The 24,879-nt window shown below is 31.0% G+C and overlaps 3 protein-coding genes across 5 annotated transcripts; 2 read left to right on the top strand and 1 right to left on the bottom strand.

Moving 5' to 3' along the window:
* Positions 1 to 1,264: 1,264 nt before the first annotated feature.
* Positions 1,265 to 5,869, top strand: LOC116139632 (annexin D5-like). 3 transcript variants are annotated; one of them, XM_031425309.1, is made up of 6 exons: positions 1,265 to 1,463; positions 2,554 to 2,699; positions 2,961 to 3,170; positions 4,055 to 4,210; positions 4,727 to 4,816; positions 5,403 to 5,869. In XM_031425309.1, the coding sequence occupies exons 1-6, from the start codon at positions 1,391 to 1,393 to the stop codon at positions 5,604 to 5,606; spliced, it is 879 nt and encodes a 292-aa protein (XP_031281169.1). In that variant the 5' UTR covers positions 1,265 to 1,390; the 3' UTR covers positions 5,607 to 5,869. The 3 variants fall into 3 exon arrangements, with proteins under 3 accessions (XP_031281169.1, XP_031281168.1, XP_031281170.1); XM_031425308.1 differs by having other exon boundaries at positions 1,273 to 1,463; positions 3,998 to 4,210; XM_031425310.1 differs by having other exon boundaries at positions 1,311 to 1,463; positions 2,554 to 2,688; positions 3,998 to 4,210.
* A 955-nt stretch (positions 5,870 to 6,824) lies between these two features.
* Positions 6,825 to 10,687, bottom strand: LOC116139637 (transcription repressor KAN1-like). The gene is made up of 6 exons (XM_031425315.1): positions 9,746 to 10,687; positions 9,589 to 9,665; positions 8,999 to 9,044; positions 8,206 to 8,341; positions 7,513 to 7,612; positions 6,825 to 7,291 (listed from the first exon to the last, which is right to left on the bottom strand). The coding sequence occupies exons 1-6, from the start codon at positions 10,551 to 10,553 to the stop codon at positions 7,169 to 7,171; spliced, it is 1,290 nt and encodes a 429-aa protein (XP_031281175.1). The 5' UTR covers positions 10,554 to 10,687; the 3' UTR covers positions 6,825 to 7,168.
* An 11,642-nt stretch (positions 10,688 to 22,329) lies between these two features.
* On the top strand, positions 22,330 to 24,629 carry LOC116139631 (purple acid phosphatase 17-like). Its single transcript, XM_031425306.1, has 7 exons — positions 22,330 to 22,696; positions 23,018 to 23,174; positions 23,545 to 23,652; positions 23,732 to 23,859; positions 23,956 to 24,084; positions 24,192 to 24,259; positions 24,345 to 24,629. Exons 1-7 carry the CDS (start codon positions 22,505 to 22,507, stop codon positions 24,556 to 24,558), a joined length of 996 nt encoding a protein of 331 aa, XP_031281166.1. The 5' UTR covers positions 22,330 to 22,504; the 3' UTR covers positions 24,559 to 24,629.
* Positions 24,630 to 24,879: the final 250 nt, after the last annotated feature.

Genomic DNA, 24,879 nt, shown 5'->3' on the forward strand with positions numbered 1-24,879 from the left:
CCACTTTTTATTCTCGATTAATTTTAGAGGAGTAAAGAAGATAAAATAAAAAGATTAAAATGTCGACAACCGGCCACTAAAGTCATTGGAATGGCGCACGATCGGTTAAATCTAGTTGATAGTACATCGATTTAGTCTTTTTCAACTAGATCTATGGCCAAATATCTTGCCGTTGATGACGACCATATCTTGGGCTGTGTTTTTTTCCCTATTCAAAATACTATCATATCCAATCCCATTCAAAATACATATTTGTTTCAATATTCTCAAAATTCAATCTTATTATATTCAACTCAAAATATTTAGATTTTTTTAACTCTATAGGTTTGTTAATTTAACTAAACACTCTAAACAATAAAATTTTATAAATTGACAAAAATACCCCCACCTACTCACATATTCTTAACAGTCAGCCACCACCATTGAAAGGTAGTCAGAATCTACCGGAATGGTGCATCCAGCTAGATGTGGCTTATCGTGCGCCGATCTGACATTTTTCGGCCAAATCTACCATGGATCTAGCCAGAAAATGTCAGATTTACGGTCAAAGATTTGGTTGTCAATGACGGTCATATCTTGGCCACTAACAAGGGTTGGGGTGTGTTTGTTTTATTAGTTTGGATATGATTTTTGAAAAAGTAAGAGTTTGGTGGTTATTACAAAGTATAATTTAAAAATTAACAAAAACACCCCCTTAGGTTTGTTAATTTACTAAACACTCTTGTACTAAAACATTAAAAATTAACAAAAACACCCCCACCCACCCATTAAATACCCCAGTCAGTCACCACCGTCGGGGGGTGGTCGGAGTTGCCGTATCAGTGCACGACCGACTGGATCAAGTCAGTCGTGCACCGATATGACCTTTTACAATCAAATCCAACGTGGAGCTGGCCGGAAAAGGCCAGATCTGGCCACGCTTGGTCATCAACGACTAGCTACGACCAAAAATCTGGTATTTTTAAGCCAGATCTACAGTGAATTTTGTCGAAAAAAGCTAGATCGACACACTACCGGTCATATCAAACCGGTAGTGCGTCATTATACTAAATTTTGGCCACCTTCCGATGGTGGTGGTCAGAATCTGACAAATGTGGGTGGGTGGGGTGTTTTTGTTAAATTTTAAACTTTTTTGGGGTTAATTAGATTAATAAACTTATGTGAGTTTAAAAATAATTAAATAAAATATAATAAGATTTTTGGAATAGGAAAATAAATATGTATTTTGGGTAAGATAAGGGATGGGATAGTACGAAAATACCGAAACAAACCCTCCAAACAAAATAGGATACGTGTAGAAGAAGCCGGGATTATTTCTTTCAAACATAATAAAGGCAGAAGCAGTTGTTCGTCGAAAATTTTTGAATTGCAGAAAAAAAGGAAAAAGAAAATGTCAACTTTAATCCTCACTGGTCAGACTTCGGCGAGAGAGGACGCCATGCGGCTTCACCGTGCCTTCAAAGGTTCTCTTCTTCTTCTTCTCTTGATTTAATTGGAAGTATTTCTCATGTTAGGTTTATTTTTGCTATATTCTTTAGTTTTAGGGTGGAATTTAATTATGGCGCATGTAGCAGATTTCAATAATCATTTGAGGAATTTAATATCCGAGATTGTTATTCTGGATTTGATTATTGAGGTGTGGTTAGTTAATTGGAAGTATTTGTCAGGTTAGGTGCATCTTTGCAAATTTATGGAGTTTTAGGGTAGAAGGTAATTATGACGTATGTGGCAGATGCAAATGTTACATTGGAAATTGACCATCCTGAGAATGATCTTCTGGATTTGGTTATCGAGGTATGGTTAGTTAATTGGAAGTATTTGTCATGGTACATGTGTTTTTGCAAAATTTTAAAGCTTTAGGGTGGAAATGTAAAATGTTGTGTATGTAGTATATGTAGCATGCATTTTTATCGTGAGAATATTGTTTTCTGTTTGATGTTTGAGGTATAGTTAGTTAGGGTTGTCTGTAAAAAAAAATTTAACGTTTAGGGGGAAGCAAGGAGAAATATAGAAGCTTTTAGTGATAAAGTTGTTTGTGAAAATGCCTCTTGTTTTTTGCTTCCTGAAAATTGACTGGACGGTTTTGGTAAATTCTGGTTCCAGCTCTTGTTTGCCAAGCGGAACAACAGTAAATGATTATTTGCTGTAATTATAGACTGGCAGGTTTATTAAGTGCCTGTAACGATGCAGAGGAGAATTGTTTATGTACTGATTACCTGGGATGGTGTAATATGATCGTTCAGCATTTATGATTAGAAATTTGACTGAAATGTTAGTTTTGGAGATCCAGTTTCTTAAATGTTAAAGGCCTTGAGTGTGAATGGTAGTAAAGAGTGACTTGGAGGGTGGTCTTATTTCTTATTATTATTAAAGCACCATGAATAAAACATGGGGTGAAGAAAACAGAGAAAGATTAGATCAGCTAAAACTTAAGTTATTTGGATTAAGTAACACCCCTTGTCGTAAATTATATATATAATGTTTTTGTTAGAAAACTAGCAATTTTACATAGAGCATTGGTTCTAATGTATTTGCCCAATTGATTGGTTGTAGGATTTGGATGTGATACAAGTGTTGTAATTGAGATTCTTGCCCATCGAGATGCTAGACAACGTGCTGAAATCCAACGAGAATACTATGCTATGCAAAAAGAGGACATTCTTAAACGTTTGGAGTCAGAGCTTACAGGTGACTTGGAGGTACCATTGTGATACCGACCCATAATTTCTTTTCTGCTATTCTGATACATGGAGGTTTACATTCAATGATGACATTTATTCAATTACCGTGGAGAAACCGTCTCAATTCTATTCTAGTTTACTAATAAATTTATTTTTAAAAACTTTGTAAGGAATGTGTAATTGTTTATTTCTCTGTTATTAAATTGAAGAATAGTGCTTATTTTCTTTTCCTTTGTGTTTATTTGTATCTTATATATTTTTTTTTCTTTTAAACATTAGATGGCTGTTTTGCTCTGGATGCATGACCCAGCAACACGTGATGCAATGATAATCAAGACAGCACTCGGGAACGATCTAAAATGTGCCACTGAAGTAATTTGTTCTCGCACGCCATCTCAGATTCAAACGATTAAACAAATTTACGTTTCAAAGACTGGGATTCAACTTGAATATGATATTGAACGTCGCACCTCTGGTGATCATAAAAAGGTAAAATCTCTTTCTCTTAGATCTTGGCTTTGTCTGCTTTTCTTTAAGAATCTGTGTGCTATGGAGCAGTGATGTTTGGTTGCCTTGTTTTGTTAACAGTCTTGAGAAAGTTTACAGTTAACCACCTCATTCATTTGTAATTTTCAGTAGCATTCTTGTTGCACTTTCTTATTTCAGATTTATTTAAGTATAACTGAATAAGAACTTTCCTTCACCTATTCAACTGCTGATGAATCTAGATGACAATCCGTTTTAGTATAAATAGTAATAATCCACTCCTCATTATGAGGGAGGTTGATTGGGATTGTTTTAGCAATTCATGAAATCGTGGACCTCTTGCTAATTGATTTTATGTAGCTCTGTTAGGATTAGAAGCAAACTGCCCAAGGTCTTATTAAATGGTGCTAATTTCACTTCTAATTTGTCAGCTACTTGTTTCATAGATTAATTTTAGTCGCTCTTGTTCTGGTGCTCTGGACATAGAAATACTCACTGTCTAGTCGGTCTTGTTCTGGTACCCTGGACATAGAAATACTCACTGTAATACTAAGTTGATTCTAGCCTTGAGTAAATCTGCAAATAAAATTATTTTTCCAATTGGTGGAGTACGTGTGCTAGGCCTGGCCAGGGCGAGTTTTAAGAGATTAAAAATCTGCTGATCTCCATGGCATAACTCCGATATTTAGTCAAAATTTATTTATATTTGGGATACTCAATGTAAGCTGTGTGTTTCAATTTGTAAACCTCTCAATCTGGGTTCCCTTGATATGCTGCTTTATACATGTAAATAGAATTGTTGATGACTTGGGGTAGTAATATTGGTGCAGCTTTTACTTGCATATGTAAGCCCACCATTTGACGAAAATCCGCTAGTTAATAAGCAAATGGCTGAAAGTGATGCGAATGCTCTCTACAGAGCTGGGGAGAAGAGATTTGGAACTGATGAGAAGACTTTCATCCGGATATTCAGTGAACGAAGCAGGGCTCATTTGGCTGAAGTTGCTAATTTATATAATAAGCATGGAAGCTCACTTCAGAAGGTACTTGTTTGTTTGTTGTTCATTCTTTGTTTTCAGAAAACACAAAATCAGGTCTTTACTTATTATGATGAAAAGTAATAAGATAGGGAAACAACTTTTATTGATTTTGCATTTTAGGATTCTTTTGTCAAAATGAGAATATAGTTTGGAGGTGTTTTACTTCTTTTATTTGATTTTTGTTGAATAATTTTAATTTGATTTAAAAAGTATTTAAAGTATTAATAAAACATTTTAATGATATATTAAAACTATTCTTTTTTTTATTTTCAAAAAATTTTACCAAACACGCTTCATTGAATTTATTTTCAAATAATAACATCACACACTTTTTCAAATCTTGAAAATACAAAATTGAATTTCTAACTTACATTTTTCATTCTTTGAAAACAAAACCTCAAAAAACCAAAAAAAAAAAAAAAAAAACCCATAATTGAGCAAACGTCTCCTAAACTTTCCCAAGATCTTATTTCTCCAATTGGAATTATTGCTGATGTTTGTCATGTTTGTTTTTATCAGGCAGTGAAGAAGGAAACATCAGGACTTTTTGAGTTTGCTCTCTTGACAATCTTACAATGCGCACAGAATCCAGGGAAGTACTTCGCAAAGGTATTTTCTTAGTTAATGCATATAAAAGAGCTTAGCTATTCTGAGACATGTTCTTGTTCGTGTTGGAGTGGCCAGGGGAGATAACTTAGGAGTTGCGAGATATACTATTTAATGAAAATTAATATAAAGAGAGATCACCATGAGTTGTGAAGTTGAGCTTTGTTTAAAAAAGTTTACATCTTAAACGAAGACTTATTTAACTTGAAGCCGTAAAATGCTTATTTATTTTCTCCTTGGAGTTGAAATGCTCAACTTGAAGCCATTTCAGTCATAGTCTAGCAAATTTTTGCGAGCGAGATTAATATGAGATTAATATTTAAGGCATTTGCGTACCATAAAAAACCTTATATTTTTAGACTAAATTGTTGATAGTGAAGTTCAAGTCACTATTGTCATGGTGCAATAGTTCTTAAATGGCACTGATGGAATCCATTTTACCATCTTATGTTGCGAGATAGTAGTCTTAAGGATCGTAATCCAGGCAGGTAGGGACAGGGATGCCCGACTGAGATGGTGATTTAAAATTCGAAAACCTCTCTGGTAATTTAAGCTACTAATTATTATGATCTTGTTGGAAAATTTGCAGTTACTACACAGGGCGATGAAAGGTATAGGAACAGATGAAAAAACGCTGACAAGGATAATTGTGACAAGAACTGAGATCGATATGCAATATATAAAAGCGGATTACATGAAGAAATACAAAAAGCCATTGTATGATGCAGTTCAGTCAGAAACCTCTGGGAATTACAGGACTTTTCTTCTGGAACTTCTGGGTCGTAGGGTTTAGCCAAAAAATATTGGGTAATACTACACTTACAACCTAATCTTACAAACTTTCGCTTACAACCCTTACGTGGCAATTCACAATTAACCAGTTTACAAATAGGTTTCTTATACTCGCTATAGGTCCTGTCCGTGCAATTGCAAGCTGACCAATTGCGGACTGTCAGGTAAGGGTTGTGGGGAAAAGTTTGTAAAATAGGGTTGTGAGTCAATCTTTATCCAAAAATATTATAGGATTTTATGGAAATAAGGTTTTTTTTTTTTTTTTTAAATAATTTGGGCCTTTGTATAATAAGTTGTCAACTAAAATGCCCTTATTCGTGATGATTTGTTATTTGAACTTCGTTTTGTGCATGTAATATATGTAGCTTCAATTTTCCGTTCCTTTTATTTATTTATTTTTATAAAAAACAGAATTTAAAAAAAAAATTATTTCTATAAAGCACTTTTAATATTACATAACTTATGAAAATTTTATTTTCTCTTTCGTTATATATTTTTTTTTGGGTAAATGTAATAATTACCTCTCTCGCAACTCATACGGGAGATCTTTGGATATTGTTAACATTGTATATATTTTCATTAAATTAAGCATTAATACTCATTGTAATTAAGTAGCCCCCACTCAGATTCATATCAAAGAGTAATGTTACATGTACAAACAAGTTTACAAAGATTTATGTATAAATTGATGTGACATAAAATAAATGGAAGAGTGAATATGATGCGTTTGATTTTTTATATTCATTCATCTATTCATTTTATATCATATTAGTTTATACACAAATTTTTGTAAGATTTGTTTGTACATCTAGTATTATTGCATATCAAACAACAAACATTTATAAAAAATAGTTGACTCTTCCAATTTTTGGATTTCACCTAAATAGATTAAGCCTTTACGACAAAATGCACCCCACAATCTCAACACAAAATCCAATTTTGATATAGACAATTCAATCAAAATTAGGCAAATGTTACCACTTTATCCAAATTAAAAACTTTAAAGAGCTTCAACTTTATCCATAAAAATGATCTTAAAATATCGATTGCTTGTTAAAACCTGTGAATTGCCTAAAAATAAGATATTCCAAATTTGTGGGTCCAAAAGTTTTATTAAACGTTCTTTGATGGAAAACAAAAATGTGAATGAAACATTCCACGTAAATGGATGCAATAATTTGCATTTGCAAAAGAAAAACAATTAATCAAATAAAACAACTCACCTCCATTGCTTTACAGCTTATCACAAAGTAAACTAATAAATTTTTTTATCCTTTAATGTCGCCCTTTCACATTATGGATAATGACCCAACTGACCCCACTAATTGAAAATTAGTTCAAAAGAATAAAAAAAAAAATAAACAAAAACATAATAAATTAATCAAACACACACATGCATGCAACTTTTCAGAAAATGACTAGCAAAGTTAATTGTATACAATACCCTATTCTTCTTTTTTTTTTTTTTTTTCTTGGTATTTATTTCTTTTATCAAGAAATTGGCATCAATCTATAATATAGTTATATAATTATATATAAGATATGATAATTAATTTACTTAGTTCAGTCATGTTCTTTGCTGCAGCGGTTGGATCTTCCTAAGGAGAACTCTAAGCTTGGATTCTGCTCATGAACAACTAAACTGGGTTGAGCAAAAGTGCTTCTGGGTTGAGCAAAAGTGCTTCCCTGCATGCAAATAAAACACTCTTGTTATGCAAATTTAAGCACTTCCAAGAGATGAACTTCATATTTGACAAAATTTTCTTGCATTTTCCCTTCACTTTCTTTTGTTTATTGAAGCTAAATTCGATGAACCAAGATTCTCTCTTAATCTAAACTTTTACGTGAACAAATACAAGTTTATAATTAGTGGTTAAAAATATAACAAAGGGGTTTTGTTAAGTTACCTGAGATCGAAATCCAGGTGATTGTTCTTCAGATATTCTTGTTTCTGATCTATGCTCATCCAGATTACTTGAACTGTTTTGTAGCCAATCCCCTCCTCCACTGCAATAAAATAAAATCCATAAACTAATCAATTATTCATGAAGAATAACTCATCTAGAGATTATATTCGAGATTACGAGGATTCTCTTTTGATCTAAACTTTTTATAATAAACTAATTTAAAATAATGTGATTGTTATATTTTAGTGATATTTCATGTGATCGTTAAATCTACCAAGTTAAAATTAATTATTTTTTAGTTACTCATGCACATATATAAGAATTTATTCAATTAAACCATGCACCTCTCCTAGCAACCCACCACCACAGCCCCCAAGTAAATAATGGCAAAGGTACTACCTTTGTGCCCAGTAGAGAATCGAACCTGGGACTGTAAGTTAAATTCATGCACAACTCCTTGGTTCGCCCTTACCACTAGACTATCCATTGGCGGGTTAGATTTGAAGAGCTTGTAATGCTTAGATTATCATTGTTGAAACAAAATTTTAGACCTACCCAATTGAATTAGCATACGTGAACTTCTATCGACTCGTACTTGCGATGTTGAGATGTGAATGAAGACGATGTTTTCAAAAGAAAAAAGATTTAATCAACAATTAATAATAAATGAAGAGAGATCAAGAGAAAGATTACCTAGATGATTCATTCCTTAGATTAGAAGGGTCACCATTGTCATATTCCGGTGACACATTTGAAACTCCACTCTCATTGAATAAACAGTTATCATTTTGATGAAGAGAAGCTGCTACTGACAAGAAATCTTCATTGCCTGATCATATATATATATGTATAAACCCAATAATACAAATCAAATTAGGCATAATCTAGATCTTTAGACAAATTAACATCCATAGTTTAACAAATCTTAGTCTCATGTACAATTGCACCGATTCACGTTAAAAGACAAATATTGTAGTATAAATCAATGTGTAAAGACTAAGTTAAAATTCTATCTTTATCTATTTTAAAAAACGATGCAGATATCCATAGGAGAAACAAATTGTTTATTTTATTTTTGTTATGTCAATTCTATAGTGTATATATGTAGTTGGACTCTCTCTTCCCTTGAACTAGTTTTTGAGAATGAGTTCTACTTAAACCTATTTATCATGGTATCAGTATCACCTTTGTTTGGAGCGGTGATGGGCTTGAACCCCAGCCTACACGCCAAGGGTGAGGGAGGGTATGAAAAGTTGAATTTGTCCCAATCCTTCTCTCAAACATAAGCATGCATGCTTGTATACATGTAAATTATATTATGACAAAGCATGAAGCATGCATACATATAAATATAATTTTACACCGAGGATTAATTAATATCTATAAATAATTCACAAAATGGAGAAGAGAATCTATAAAATTATACCAAAATGTACTGGAAAATAAGGTCAAAAACAAAAGCTGAAACCTCTGCACTACTTCTTACCTGAAGAAGCTCCAGGTTTGTTAGTGCTTTTAACAGTTCTATACATCTGCAACCCAGAAATGAGACCAAATAAATAAATTTGAAAACAAAAAAATATACTTAAAAAGGAATATATAAATGAATAAAAAAAAGAAAGAAAAAATCCCAGTGAATATGTGTTTGACTTGTTTATTACCCACGAGGTTGATGTTTGGTAAGGACAGTAATTGCCTGTATTATTGAGCAATGATGCCACTTTTTTCTCTCTCTTTCAAAAGTTAAAGTTGTCCTCTATCTCACAACAAGTTAACTCAGTCCACTGTTCATTCCTTTCATTCATCGGCTTCTGTGCCTGATGCTAATGGTGATCATTCATTCACAGCTCTTAAACATTTTTCCAGAGAGTAAATATACTTCTAAATTCAATTACCCTTTTTTTCGAATATCATGATCAATTAGTGGAATGATCGATTCAAACTGGTTTTTTATTGAGGTTATGGAGAGATGATTCTAGGGTTTGATGGGATTCTAATTCCGAATTGGGGTTTAGAAGAAAGGTTTTTAAGTACCTTTTGTTTGTTTGAGAACAATTTTTGAAGGATTTTATTTACCTGTAAATGGCTTTTGACATGAGCTAGAGTTAGATCTTTGACATCCATGAACTCAAGAACTGACTTTGGAGTTGCCCCTATGAAGATAAACTGGAAAAGATTAGAGACAAAATTTGTATATAAAAATGAAAGAAGAGATAGGAGATGAAAGATTTACTTTCATGGCCGCCGAGGAGCTCTACTGCGTGAACAAAACGAGCATGAAGAGAGCTAGTCCAACGCATTCTTGGAGCCCTCGTGTTCCTTTTGTTTTGGTTAAGCTTATTTGGGATGAATCTTGATCTAATCTTGCAATTCCATAACTCCGAAGAACCAACTCCATATTGAAACTCCGGCTCCATAGATGATATCCCATTGTTAAACCTCGGTGCAGCAGCTCCTAGAATTGATCTATAACCTCCGAAAGACGAGCTCATATTATTATTGTTGTTGTTATCTCTTGAGCCGAGGATAGAAGGTGAAGATGAAGATGAAGAATATGGGATTTGATAGAATCGAAATTTATTAGGATCCACTGATCTTTGAGCTTCAAAATATGGCAAGTTGTAAACTGGAATCCCTTTTATGGGTTTGAGTCCCGAAACATCAAGGAGAGAAATTCCACGATTGAGATGATTCATTTGGGCAGGATGACGAACAGTATTGTTATCGGTTCCCGCTCCAAGTATGCTTCTTCTTCTTCTCCAGGGGCTCTCGGCCTCGAGGTCGAAGGGGGTCGGATTGGCGAGAGAGAGCTCAGTGTCTGCTGCTGCAGCTTGTTCACGAGCTTTAATGGAGGTATCACTGTGAGATTTTAGGTCATTTCGCCAAATATCAAAGGTCGAATCTTCTTCTTCTGCTTCATTTGCGGCAGCACAAATTGAAGAAGGAGCACTATTTGGAGGTCTTATTTGTAAAGAAAGATCAGGAATTTGATTCAAGGAAGAAGAAGATGATGATTCATTAAACCAACCTTCTCTAGACATACTTTAAAAACTCTCAAAAAAACCCCTCAAGAAAAACCTAAAAAGAGATATGTGGTGGGTGCAAAGCTCAGGAATTTGACTCAGAATGATGATTCATGAAACCATTCATCTCTTAGACATAATTTGAAAACTTCCAAGAATGAAAAACCTATAAAGAGTGGTGTAAAGAGAAGAATATATGATACAAATGAATCAAGAAACAGACTTACTTTTGAAAAATCTCAAAAAACCCCTCATGAAAAAACCTAAAAAGAGTGGCAAATGACAAAGAAGAAGAAGAAGAAGAAGAGAAAAAGATTTTCTAGTTCAAGAAAACAAACATCCTTAAAGAGAGAGAGACATATGTGGTGGTATGCAAAAAAGATAATAGACAAACAAAAAAAGAGTATAGAAAGAATTGTGGAAGCAAAGAGAAGAGAGAAAATTAAAGAGAGAGAGAGAGAAGGAAGGGATTTGGATCTTCCTTTTTTATTTATTTATTTATTTATTTTCAACCATCTCGAGAGTATTTAAATGAAAAGGACACTTCAACAAAGGGAGTGTCTTTATATCTCTTTAAAACCCTTTCTCAATCTCATCATCTCTCCTTTTCTCTACAAGTAGTCAATACACGCAAATTGCAAAAGGGTTAATTGTTTGGTTAGGAAATTTTTGCTTTGCCTCTTGGGAGACAAAGGGTTAAAATTTTACAGAGAGAGAAAGAGAGATAACACAAGTAATAGAATTCCCTTTTCCCCACTCTCTTCACTTACCTCAATAATAATTCATGCACAATGTGAATCCACATGTGTTTCTAAGTGTAGACATTATCACAATTATTCTTATGAATAGAGACTATCTCTTTTATGGGTTTATGTATTATGTCCCTCTTCATTAAATGATGATGGATCTATGACGGTGTTAAACAATTTGCTAGCAAACGGTATTAGAAATGTCAAATTCTCGAGATTCATTGAACATTTTATAAGAACACCCTACAAGCTCAATAGGTTAGATAAGTCACAATTATTCTTATGAATAGAGACTATCTCTTTTATGGATTTATGTATTATGTCCCTCTTCATTAAATGATGATGGATCTATGACCGTGTTAAACAATTTGCTAGTAAACGGTATTAGAAATGTCAAATTCTCAGGATCCATTAAACATTTTACAAGAACACTTTACAAGCTCAATAAGTCAGGTAAGTCACAATTATTCTTATGAATAGAGACTATCTCTTTTATGGATTTATGTATTATGTCCCTCTTCATTAAGTGGTGGTGGATGATGCTGGTAAACAGTTTACTAGTAAACAATATTAAAAATGTAAAATTTATATGATCTATTGAACATCCTACAAACTCAATAGGTCAGGTAAGTCACAAATATGATAGAATATCACTTTGTATGACTCGAACACAAAATCTCTAAATAACCCACAATTTTACCATCCGACTAATGGTGGTTTTTTGGTTGAAAACGTAAATACGTGCTTTCACTGCTTAGAACCTGGTAATTTCATCATCAAGAAAAACTCTATTGCGAAACGAGAACGTTTAGGAGGGTTTATAGGGTTGTCAACATTGGCACTGGACATTCCTAAGTATTGACACTCTGACACTCTTTAACATTCAAGCCAGTATTTTTCTAAGGGTTTTAATGGGGTACTTAAAACTGTTAGACCTTTTTTTATTTATTTTAAAAATAAAGTTAAATAAATGTTCAGTACTATAAAGTAAAGGGTTTTACTAATTGAATGACATGGTGTTTTAAATTTCTTCTTGTTTATAGTTAAAATCAAACTTTTAAAAAGGTTATTAAGCTCATAACTACTATATATTTTGGTGGTCACAATCAAAGAAGTTCCTCAGTTTGAAGGCTCATGTTGGATCGATTCCTTGATTTAAATGCTTAATTTGCGGTATAGAGAGAATAAATTGTACAACAAATCAATTATTTCTTAATATCATGGCCAACGATGACCTTTTCAACGCTCAATTCAGTATTAAATGATCACAATAACATTTCAACGTTCAATTCAACATCAACTGTACAACAATATTTCGTAATTTTATCTTACAAAGTGAGGCACGTGGGAACACATCATTAATGGAGTTTTAGGTACTAACACCTAAATTGAATGTACAATGTAGATATTGGAAGTTACTGACTATTATTTAATCTAAATAAAAATTAAAAATTAAAAAAATAGTTTAAATAAATCACAAAAACAGTTAATAATTACAAAAAATAGTAATTAAAAATTAAAAAAATAGTTAAAAAAGAACCCAATTCTTAATTATTATGTATTGAATAAAATAATCGAAAATTATTTTTCAAGTAAAAAGAAAAAAAAATGTTCATTAAATAAAAAAACAATAAATATATTCAAATGCCCAATGGTAGTTAAATTATTATAATATTTTCAGAATAATTTTGGTTTAATTTTAATTCTTTATCAACACATCAATAATCAATTGTTATTGAACTCATAAAAATTAATCAATTAATTTTATTATTGTTTTCTTGTTCTTAGATTCCAAAAGGAGAATTTAATTTGGAAATTTGAGGGATTCTTGAACTAATAATTACCAGCCTTGGCAAGAAAAGGAAAATATACATATATATAATTATATATTCCTTGAGTTTCTGAGTTCAAACTTTGAGATCACCTATCACGATAAAATTATTGTTTACCTAGTTTTTTAGGCTTGTAGAGTGTTTAATAGACTCCGGTATTAGTCGAGGTGTACGCAAACTAGGTCGAATATCCCGGTTAAAAAAAAAATACATATATAATTACGCCTTTCCTTTCTCATTCATGTCCTGCTTAATTGATTAAGTTAATTACAAAGTAAGACAAAGAATTTTTCTTTTTCTCTTTTTTTTAAGTTTACCTACTTTACAAAAGTGGGAATTAAAGAAGTTCGATACAACCATTCCCTTATTCCTTTGATTGGATTATTGACTAAGGAATAATACTTCATAAATAATTTTTTTATGCAAACCCTTTCTTACAAACTGATATGTTTTCTCAGATTTTATAATTATAACTTGTTTGACCGTTGTGTAAGTTAATTGTTACTTGGGTTAACCAAATTTATTTTAAAGCTATAAAATTAAATTAGCTTATTGACCAAAATGGAGCAATATTAGATTAATTTTTTTTTTTTTTCCGACTGTTTGTACACGTAAGAAAATTACTATAAACACACGTAATTTTTTAAAATCGAACACCTATTAGATGACATCAATAGACAATAGTAAATAAAATTTTAAATTTTATTTTAAAATTGTACTAGGTTTTTGTCTTTTAATATTCATCCATAATATCTAACGACAAAAAGAGACGTTATTCACAAGAGAACCAAATATATAATTCAATGGTTTACTATCATTAGCAAATGTTTTATAAAAAAGGAAAAAAGAAAAAATGGTCTAATATTTTTTGTATTGAAAATTGAAATTTTTGTTTATATTACTCATTATTAAAGGGTATCTCAATTTTATTTTATTTTAAAAAAAAAGTCCTACTTTATTTTTTATTTTTAAAATTAATTCCTTCTCCTCTTGTAATAAATGTTGTGTTCTTGACAGAGACAAGAAGATAGAATTGTCCAAAGCATTCTCAAGAATGACATATCATAAAGAATATAAAATAAAAATTAAATTAAAAATTTTAAGAAAATAGTGAGATATATCTTTTTTTTTTTTTTTTCTCTTTATTTATGAGCCAACTTTAAAATTTTCTCTCTCATTCTTTTTACAAATAAAAAATTCTGAGGATGACGTACTCACCAAATGATTTTGCAATCGAGTGCTTTATGATTGAAGAGAAAGAGAAAGAGAAAGAGAAAGAGAAAGAGAAAGTGAAGGAGATGACTTTATTTACTCACCAACTCCAATTAATTCTTTTCATTCTGAAACCAAAAGAGAAAGCCTGGATGTAGAAAGAGGCCCTCTTCTCATAGACTTTTCTGTCCTTGCTTTTTCATGAAAATTCAATTGATATTAATGACGTTTTCACCTGTGCTCTTTATTTGCTCTTTCTTTCTTGAGTTAATCATACACCATTCAAATTTGATCCAATAATAAATATTGTCCTCCTGTTTTTTTAAATAACAAAGGGTGCATTTGTTTTGTTATTTTGAATAGAATTTTAGGAATGATATTTGGAAATTAAATAGGGTGAGTATTACGAAATAAAATTTCCTATGAGTTTGCTAATTTAACTAAACACATCAATATATAAAAATTTTGTAAAATAACAAAAACATCTCTATCCACCCACAATGTCAGATTCTGGCCACCACCACCTGAATCTGATCAAAAAATGACGTTACAACGTAGACCGATCGGAGCTGGTCGAAAAAGGCCAGATCTAGCCGTCGACGACCGCAAAATACCAGATTTAGCCGTCAGCGACGACCAAAGATATGGCCATCGTTGTTGGTCAACGACGACCAGATCTGATATTTTTCGGTTAGATTCACTATAGATTTGATCGGAAAAGGCCAGATCGACGAATTACCAGCCAATTCCAATCGTTTCTACACCGTTGTGACAGATTTGGTGGTTGACTATGGGTGTGTGGGGGTGTTTTTGTTAATTTTTAAACTTTTTTTTCTAAGAGTGTTTAATTAAATTAATAAACTTAAGGGGTCTAAAAGTAATTAAAAATATAATAGTATTTCCCAAATAATTAAACAAACAGGTATTTAGGGAATAGGATAGGGAATAAGGTATGAATTATTAAAACAAACGCACCCAAAAATTCTTTACCGTTAAGTTTTAGAGTAAAATATAAGTAATACTGTACTCACAAAAAACTTTATACAAAATCATTTATACAAGATGACAGTGTTAAAATATGATTAGATAAATTAATATGACAATCGACTTAACAAATACAGACTAAAATGATAATAAATGATGTGTCATATTACCATGACACTTTGTATAATATTATTCTATAACATATATGAATGTTCTAATTATACAAATTATCCCCTACAAACTATGTGAAACCCTATATGTTTGACATATAATTTATCATAGTTTTTAAGTTTATCCCTACAATAATACTAAGTATACAAACAAATCTTACAAAGATTTACATACAAACTAATGTAATAGAAAATAAGTAAAAAAGTAAATACGAAAAGTCAAACTCATTATATTTACTCTTTCATTTATTTTTTGTCATATCAGTTTGTAAATCACGATCAGTTTGTATACATGAGTTTTGTACATATAGTATTGAATAAACGATAGTTTGTGGTATAGTATTGAATAAATGATGGAAGGATAATTTCATCAATATTCATTAACTAGTTTAAGAGGTTGTTTGATTAGACTTATCTACTGGCTAAAACATATAGCTTATTTAAAGCTATAAACATGTCTGAAATTTGCTAGGTTGTTTAATTATATTTTAAAAGTTCTTATAAAAATTTAAAAGAGTTTATTTTAAAGTATTGAGATTTCAAATATATCCTTATTCTATTTTGTAAATTTGATTTAATTTATTTTTAGAAATTAAAACCCATGTTGATAAATTAATTCTATAATCTTTATTATTTATATATAAAAAAAAAGTATCAAATGGATCTTAAGTTCCAACTATTTACTAACAACAGGGTACTTTTTGTTATTTTGGAAACTTTAAAGAAAAATTGGTTAATAAATAAAACTTTGAGGACTTTTTCTTTCTTGCTTTGTTTCATCTCGCAATTCGAGGCCAGAGCGAGTGAGAATGTGAAAGGACCACCTACCACCCCATATAAATGGTCAGAATTTAAGGGCTAACAAGTGACTGTGTGAAGATCCCAATTCCCAATTCCATACACACTCTCACTATTCATTCTTTAATGATACTGGGTCCACATGTATATATGCCATAGCAGTAGTAACGTTACCTCCTTTATGTCTAATTGGTTTGGACCATGATCTCAGAGCATCTTCAGATGATTTTTTACCTAAGGGATCCTTTATGTCTAATTGGTTTTGGACCATGATCTAAAAGCAACTTCAAATAACTTTTCACGTAAGGGAGAACGATATTTTTCCACCCAAAGTTTAGTAAAATGATATTTTTTTATCCGTCAAGTTTTAAAATGACACTTTTCCATAATTTGTCAAGTTTTGTTAGTGTTTTCTATTAATATTTTATTGAAAAGATGAAAATATATTTCTTAATTAGTTTATAATAAATTAAAATTTAGTTAAGTTAAAGTCTTTACTCGATTATTTATTAGTTCAAGTGTAAATGTATCTTTTTTTTCCTTTGTTTATTTAATTAATTAGAAATTTTGATTTTTTATGTTAATTAGTAAAAATGAAAAACATTAGATATTTAGTAGATTATTGAATAATAGTGATGAAATATTGATGATATTATAAATAGATAAATATGAAAATTATTTAACTTTAAACAATTTCATAACATTACTCCTAACTTTTTAGGTAGGATTAACTATTTTATCTTTTTTTACTTTTCAATATTTGACTTTTTGGCTAATTAAAAAATAATAAAAAATTTATAAAATCAAATATTTAAGGGTATTTTCATCTTTTCAATAAAATATTAACTGAAAACATAACCGAACTTAAGGAATGTTGGGAAAATTGTCATTTTGAAACTTGAAGGGTGGGAAAATGTCGTTCTCCCTTTATATAACCTAAACTCTTTATTATAAAGAGTTTATTTATAGAAATAGAAGTCCAACATACTCTTTTGATTTAGCTATAAATTTAAGAGTGAGTTTTATTTTCTACATTTAAAGAGTCAAATTTCACTCTCTATCTTAATTTTAAGTAATAAATTACAAATTTCTATATATTTTATTTATGATTCATCTCTCTTATTAAGTTCTTTCTTAAAAAATCATATTCTCTCTCCTAAAATTTAAAGATTCTATTGGATTTGAATAAAAATTTTGTTATTTATATTTAAAAATCAATAAAAATACTCTTTAAAATAAAGAGCACCATTAGAGATGCTCTAATGGTTCAGATGGATTGATGTTCTTCGCTATACCATTATTTAAAGTGTTAGGATAATTTTTTTTTTTTTTTGTTGACCGCGGGTTTTGCACGCATCTTGAAGTTAGCAATCATATAAATCTCCTCAATAATCACCCGTATTAACAATCCAAATAGATTAAACTTAAGACCTCTTGAGTAATATGCCCACAAATTCTAATTAACGACTAAACCATCTATAATATGTTTCTTAAATGATAATGTTGAATCACAATCTAAGAATTGATAGGTCGACAATTGTCGAAAAAGGGGCAACCTTACCCCAAGTGAGATAACACATTCCTTAATTGATGAAATGTAATGTTGAGACTGAGTTTTCACATCACTTGTCACGTGGGTTATTGGATATATTAGACGTAGACTTTAGCCTAGCAATTAATTAATTTTTATGGCTTTTTTAATTATTAAAAATAAATAAATAAATTCATCTTCTTTACTCAAACTTTCCTTTTCCCCAAAAAAATGAACGGGCTTTCATAAATGCGCTTTCACAAAAGTGCTTCTGAAAAGGGTGTTGATTTTGCATAAAAGAGGAATAATTAAAACAAAATTTTGACGTAAAATTAATATTCACTTTTAACTTTTATCTGCCTTTGTAAATTGATGGGTTACATCACGCCACGTCGGCTCAATTTGAGTCAAGATTTGGTAAATTAATTAAATCTACTTTATTATATAATATAAATATATAGTCTTTTTATTTTATAATACAATGATATTTTTTTTCAAATTATTATTTATACTGACATTTTATAAGAGTAATACATATTTAGATCAACTATTTACATTAAGTAAAATATTAAAAGAAGACGGTTTTTAAATATTTTATTACTTTTAAGACACTTAATTATGCATTAATTGTGATTCAACAATAGACTTAAAAAAAATTCAATTTAATAAGAAATTTTTTATTTAATAAGAAATTTTTTATTTTATTTTGTTTTTGTACTCATTATATTTACCCGACCATGAACAGATATATATATATATATATATATATATATATATATAATCATCAGTTAATATGGTCGTTGTTGATAACCAGATGTGGTCACATCTAACCTTTTCGAGCCAGATCCATGGTGGATCTGGTAAAAAAAGACCATATTGGCACACGACCAGCTAGATCCAGCTAGTTGTGCATCGTTACGACATATTCTAGACACCTTCCGACGATGGTGGCTGAAATATGGCAAATATGGGTGGGTGAGGGTGTTTTTGTCAATTTATAATCTTTTTATTGTGATGAGTGTTTATTAAATTAACAAATCTAAGGGGTGTTTTTGTTAATTTTCAAATCCTACCTTGTAATAACAACCAAATTATACTTTTTCAAAAATACTACTCAAAATAATAAAACAAATACAATCCTAATTTCTTATAGTTGTATGATTATTATCATTTATTTTAAAAAATGACGTCACGTTAATTCATATATCGTAATGTTATTTGAGCGATCTCAACGAGTATACCCTAAAATCACACGTTTATGTTGAAAAAAGTATAAAATTTTATTTTTTTTACTATATTTGAGAAACGTGCATAAGCTTACGTAAAACTCACTCCCAAAAACTAGTTTAATGGAGAAGAGATTACAACCACATATATATATCATAACAATCTATCAAATTGACGATGTTTGACAAATACAACTTATAACATAATGGATTGAATGTTATATTTTTCTTGTTGTTAAAAATTTTATTTAAGACAGTTTTCTTTCATGCAAATATTTCTTCTTCCCTCGATATAGTTTAAAGGAGACGAGATTTTATTGAAAAGATTAGGGACAAAATAGAAAGAATTAGAATTGTTAGTTGGCAAAGTGATGAAATTAAAAGGAGAAGAATGGAATATTGTGAACTATTGCAATTGAATATTATTAGCCGACAGTTTTTATACTTAGAAGAAAAAAAAAAAGTATGTCTTTATTCGATTCCCAAGCTTTGGATATTATATTACCCACCATTTAGACAATGCGTGTCCTTTCACATTGATGGGATTTGGTACTCATTTTCACTTTATATTGGACTAATAAGAAAAGTAAAAAATATGTGGGTCTACCTTTAACATCTAGTTGACCATTTTACCCATGTTAAATACTCGGAATTATAGATCGAGATGTAGGGTTTTATTCGTGTACGAAATTATAGATCTAGATGTAGGATTGTATTCGAGTATTGTCCTTACTTTTAGTTTAACCATTCAATTGGATTGATCAAAATAGTTGAGTTTGAGGATGATGTTATCCTCTGAGAATATTGTTTTCTGAATACATTGCATTTGTTGAATTATGAAACAAGCCGACTCAAAATCGTAACATAAAAATAACTATCGAAGTGAATTAATTTGAAATCCGATACTCAAAAAAAGATATGTATGAATAACCAAATATCATGCCCAAGCAACTCAATCCTTAAAAGGATAAAAGGGTAATTAAACTTCATTTACCATAAAAAGAATTATCACGTGTCTTTGACTTTTTATCAACATGGTCCACATATTTGACAAATAGTACAAACAGCCCCCACCAATGAAAAAGAAATATACGTAGTTGATAATTTTTAGCAGTCAAGAAAGGCTAACTTTAGCCAAAGCTAATTCCAGTACCTTTTTGTTTGGATCATTTGGTTTTGGTCTTACAAATGGGCTTTTATTTTGCCCTTTTGATAATGTTTTTGGGCCTCTCACAATCTTGAACAAGTTAAACCCATGAAAGATGGTTGGCCCAATTACTATATGGAGCCATTTAATAGACTTAACAATAAGTCATGTTTAAAAGTTTAATAATACTACACCAACAACCCTGACGTGATAGCTTACAATTAGTTAGTTCATAACGGGTCTCACACAGGTCTTGCATAAGTCCCACTAATTAATTACAAGCTGTCACATCAGGGTTGTGAGATAAAGTTTGTGAGAGAGGGTTGTTATTATAGTATTACTCTTAAAAGTTTCGTGTCGTGTCGTATTCGTGTTTTATCAATTTCTTTTTATTTAAGTGCAATCGTCAACTGAAATTTGATTTAAGTACGAGAACCCAAACTCCTTTATTATTAATAAATTTTTTTTCAATTAATCAAACAATAATATTAGACGTACAAATAAATTTTACAAAGATTTATGTACAAAATGATGTGACAGGAAATAAATAGAATAGTAAATATGATGAGTTTGACTTTTTGTATTAACTCTTTCATTTATTTTTTGCCACATCATTTTACACAAAAATTTTTATAAGACTTTTGTGTACGTCTAACATAGATCATAATCAAAACAAAAAATCATATATATTTAATATTACTTAAAAATCTTTTTGATAATTTAATCTTATATATAAGCATAGTGGTGCACTTGATTTGCATACCCCAATCCAATATAGGTAGACTTCATAAGAGCCAATTATTTCCACTAAAGTTTTAAAATAAAAACATCTTGTACGAATCATATACATATACGTTTATTCTATACAAATAGACCATGACAATTAGTACTCATAAACTACATTTGTCACTTGATCGACGCAGTCATCTAATACATGCAAACCACATCAACACATATGACTTGCACGTACTAGATCGATCACGACCATGGGCAAAATTGTAATTTCAACTTACAATTGAATTTATTAGTATTTTGAGTTAAAACAGCACTACACTTACAATTTTTTTATATAATCTTGATATGGTAGCTCGTAATTGGTCAATTATTTGAGTTATTCTGCTATACATGGAGATATCATTTATCAATACTCATGACCTATATGTGTTAGTTGGTTGGTGAAGTCATCTAGTGTATTTGTTTTATTATTTTAAGTAGAATTTTTGAAATATTATTGTTAAGTTGAGTTTGGTTATTATTACGAGATATGATTTAAAAATTAACAAAAAAAACCTTTAGGTTTGTTAATTTAGCTAAACACTCACAATAATAAAAAGTTTATAAATTGACAAAAACACCCCCACCAACCCACATTTGTCAAATTTTGGCAACCATCGCTAGAAGGTGGCTAGAATCTGGCGTAATAGCATACTACCGGCTGGATCTAATCGATATGCGCTGATTTGGCTGTTGACGGCTAGATCTGGTTGTCGTTGACGGTCAACGATGGCTATATATTAGCCATCATTGACGACAAAATGTGGCCAAAGATTTGGTCATCAATAGTCAGATCTTTAGTCGTGGATCTGGCTGGAAAATGCCAGATCATCGTACTATTGGCTAAATCTAATTGATAGTACGCCATTATGTTATATTCTGGCCACTTTTCTGCAGTGGTTGTCAAAATCTGACAAATGTGGGTAAGTAAGAGTATTTTTATCAATTTATAATTTTTTTTTTATTGAGGGTGTTTAGTTAAATTAATAAACTTATAAAGGTTTAAAAAGTTAAATATTATAGGATATGATTTTGAGAATAAGGAAATAATTATGCAATTTTTTTTAAGGAAAAGAATAGAGTATTTTGGAAAAAACGAAAGACACGCAGCCTCAATAATACGCATGGCTTGTTTGACAGAATCGGGGTCAAAATCGTAAACAGTTGAACGTTGAAGGGTACCGAACTTGAGGCGGCAGCTCTCGTGACTACTACAAGCCATGGAATATTCTAAAGAATTTCAGAATTTATCCCCGCACTGATTCTGTGGCATATTCGCATATCCTTATTCCTTCAACTTCGCCCTCTTACAGCTGGGCCATAATTATACCCATTAATACTACTGGCTGTTGCTGAATTTGGTACACCAATAATTGACTCAACTATATATATACATATTATATATCAAAACTGTGGATTCTTTTCACTTACACCCCCACCTTCATGTGGGTTACGTAAAACTCTTTGTCTTTGTCTTGTAGAACGATTTATATAGATAGCATATAACAGGCTGAGACTACAGAGAGAGCGAGAAAGAGAAGCTTTCATGGCGGTTTTGTGTAGAAGGAACATGGCTTATTTGTGCCTGGTTTTGAGCTTTCTTTTGTGTTCAGGGTTTGGTTTTGCAGAGCTTGAAAAATTTGAACAGTCCATTAATGGTGATGGATCGCTTAGCTTTTTGGTGATTGGAGATTGGGGAAGAAGAGGGGAATTCAATCAATCTGAAGTTGCTTTTCAGGTTTTTTTAATTAATTAATTTATTTATTTATTATCTTCTTCTTCATGAACATTTATATTTTTTTATTTAAGTTCTTCCATGTATAGTAACGGTTACGAAGTCAAATCACATATATACATCATAACGTATTTAACATAAATTAATTTTTAACAGTTTAAAATGTTTATATTAGACATATATGCAATTTTTTTTTGGTCTAAAACTTTACACGTATATGTGTCTGTTCAATCACGATATTAGAATAAGAAAATATTTAAAATATTTTTCTTATTTGTTTACGATTATGTGTTAATATTTATAGTGAGAAATGATTAAATGCAGATGGGGAGAATTGGGGAGAAATTGGGCATAAATTTTGTAGTTTCAACTGGAGATAATTTCTATGACGATGGATTGAGTGGGGAAGATGATCCAGCTTTTGAAGAATCATTCTCCAAAATTTATACAGCTCAAAGCCTCCAAAAGCAGTGGTACAGCGGTAATTTCTCACTTCACTACCCCTATTTAATTAACTAGTTAATTAAAACACTTATTCTATTGGGGTTACGTTACCTTATCTAAATAACAGTACCATAATGGGTCATTGCATTGGATTGCCCCTCTTTTAGGAGGCAATCAAATGTCTTACCACTACGGTAACATTACTACAACACGAGGGTAGCATCATGGGCGGACCGACCTACATACCAACCCGGACCGACCTACATACCAATTACCAACCCCCATTTGACAAAAAATTTTGTTAATTTGCTTTGACCATCTTATATTAATATTTAATATAATTATAAATTTGTGGGATTTAGGGTTGAGGGTTTAATGGTAATTATATTGCTTTTTTGTTTGTGCAGTTTTGGGCAACCATGATTATAGAGGAGATGCAGAGGCCCAATTAAGCCCAATACTAAGGAAAATTGATACAAGATGGCTTTGCTTAAGATCTTTTATTGTGAATGCAGGCAAGTAATTTTCTCTGTTAATTTAAATTACAATTAATCAGTAATTAATTAATTAACTATTTTCTCCTAATTTCTTCAGAATTGGCTGAGATTTTCTTTATAGACACCACCCCTTTTGTCAAAATGTACTTCACTAATGAAGAGGGTCATACTTATGATTGGCGTGGTGTTAAATCTCGAAAGCCTTATACCGCCAATTTATTAAAGGTAATTTTTTTTTTCTAGATTTATTAACACGTCGATTTGATATTATCAAAATTTATATATTTTTTGTCTAATTTTTATTATTTTATATGAATTTAGGATTTAGAAGTAGCATTGAGAAAGTCGAGTGCCAAGTGGAAGATTGTGATTGGTCACCATGCAATTAGAAGCATTGGGCACCATGGAGACACTGAAGAGCTCATAAAACGTGTTCTTCCACTTCTAAAGGTGAATATTAATTATTTAATTTTATTTAATTTCAAGCAAAAAATGAGATCAAATTCCAACCGTTGATTTGATTCTAACTCTGTTGATTTTTTTATAATTAATTTCAGACCTACAATGTTGATTTTTACATGAATGGACATGACCATTGCCTTGAGCATTTCAGTGACAAAGAAAGGTAAAAATTAATTTCATTAAATTGAGGGGGAATTGTTATTTGATGAAATCTAAGGGGGTAAAATGCGAAAAACTTGTTTTTGCAGCCCCATACAATTTTTAACTAGTGGAGCAGGATCAAAGGCATGGAGGGGAGATGTTAAAGAAAAAAACAGAGATGGGTTACAATTCTTCTATGATGGGCAAGGGTTTATGTCCGTGGAGTTGAATCGATCAGAAGCAAAAATTGTGTTTTATGACGTTTTTGGTGAAGTTTTGCATAAATGGAGTACAAAGAAAGAGCTTCATTCATCTATATAATTTATCCGACGACCTCAGTTTTTATTATAGACGAAAATTTTTCAATAGGATGTGCACCGATTCGATCAATATAGTATTGATGCCATGCAACGAAAAATCTCTCATAGGATGTGCATCCATTCAATTAAGTATAGGATTATAGGTCATGTCCGCTCGACAAAAAGCCTCCAATGGAATGTGCATTCGTCTAATCAAGGTAAGATGTTTGAGGAAAAGTCTCGTATAAGATGTGCTTAGGCCTAATCAAGTTAATACCATAGATCATGTTGGCGCACGTGAATGAACGGATGTACAAACGTTGTATTCTTGAAGACTTCTCAA

Source organism: Pistacia vera, unplaced genomic scaffold (genome assembly GCF_008641045.1).
Source record: "Pistacia vera cultivar Batoury unplaced genomic scaffold, PisVer_v2 Contig356, whole genome shotgun sequence".
NCBI lineage: Eukaryota > Viridiplantae > Streptophyta > Magnoliopsida > Sapindales > Anacardiaceae > Pistacia > Pistacia vera.

Bases quoted from the DNA above. Each gene is read 5' to 3' on its own strand.
- LOC116139637 (XM_031425315.1), bottom strand. From the start codon at position 10,553: ATGTCTAGAGAAGGTTGGTTTAATGAATCATCATCTTCTTCTTCCTTG. The intron at 9,666-9,745 runs GTAAATCTTTCA...TTATCTTCATAG, and splicing joins GCTCCTCGGCGGCCATGAAA to GGGCAACTCCAAAGTCAGTT. The intron at 8,342-8,998 runs GTAAGAAGTAGT...ATATATGATCAG, and splicing joins CAAACCTGGAGCTTCTTCAG to GCAATGAAGATTTCTTGTCA.
- LOC116139632 (XM_031425308.1), top strand. From the start codon at position 1,391: ATGTCAACTTTAATCCTCACTGGTCAGACTTCGGCGAGAGAGGACGCC. The intron at 2,700-2,960 runs GTACCATTGTGA...TTTAAACATTAG, and splicing joins AGCTTACAGGTGACTTGGAG to ATGGCTGTTTTGCTCTGGAT. The intron at 3,171-3,997 runs GTAAAATCTCTT...ATATTGGTGCAG, and splicing joins CCTCTGGTGATCATAAAAAG to CTTTTACTTGCATATGTAAG.
- LOC116139631 (XM_031425306.1), top strand. From the start codon at position 22,505: ATGGCGGTTTTGTGTAGAAGGAACATGGCTTATTTGTGCCTGGTTTTG. The intron at 24,085-24,191 runs GTGAATATTAAT...AATTAATTTCAG, and splicing joins GTGTTCTTCCACTTCTAAAG to ACCTACAATGTTGATTTTTA. The intron at 24,260-24,344 runs GTAAAAATTAAT...TTGTTTTTGCAG, and splicing joins CATTTCAGTGACAAAGAAAG to CCCCATACAATTTTTAACTA.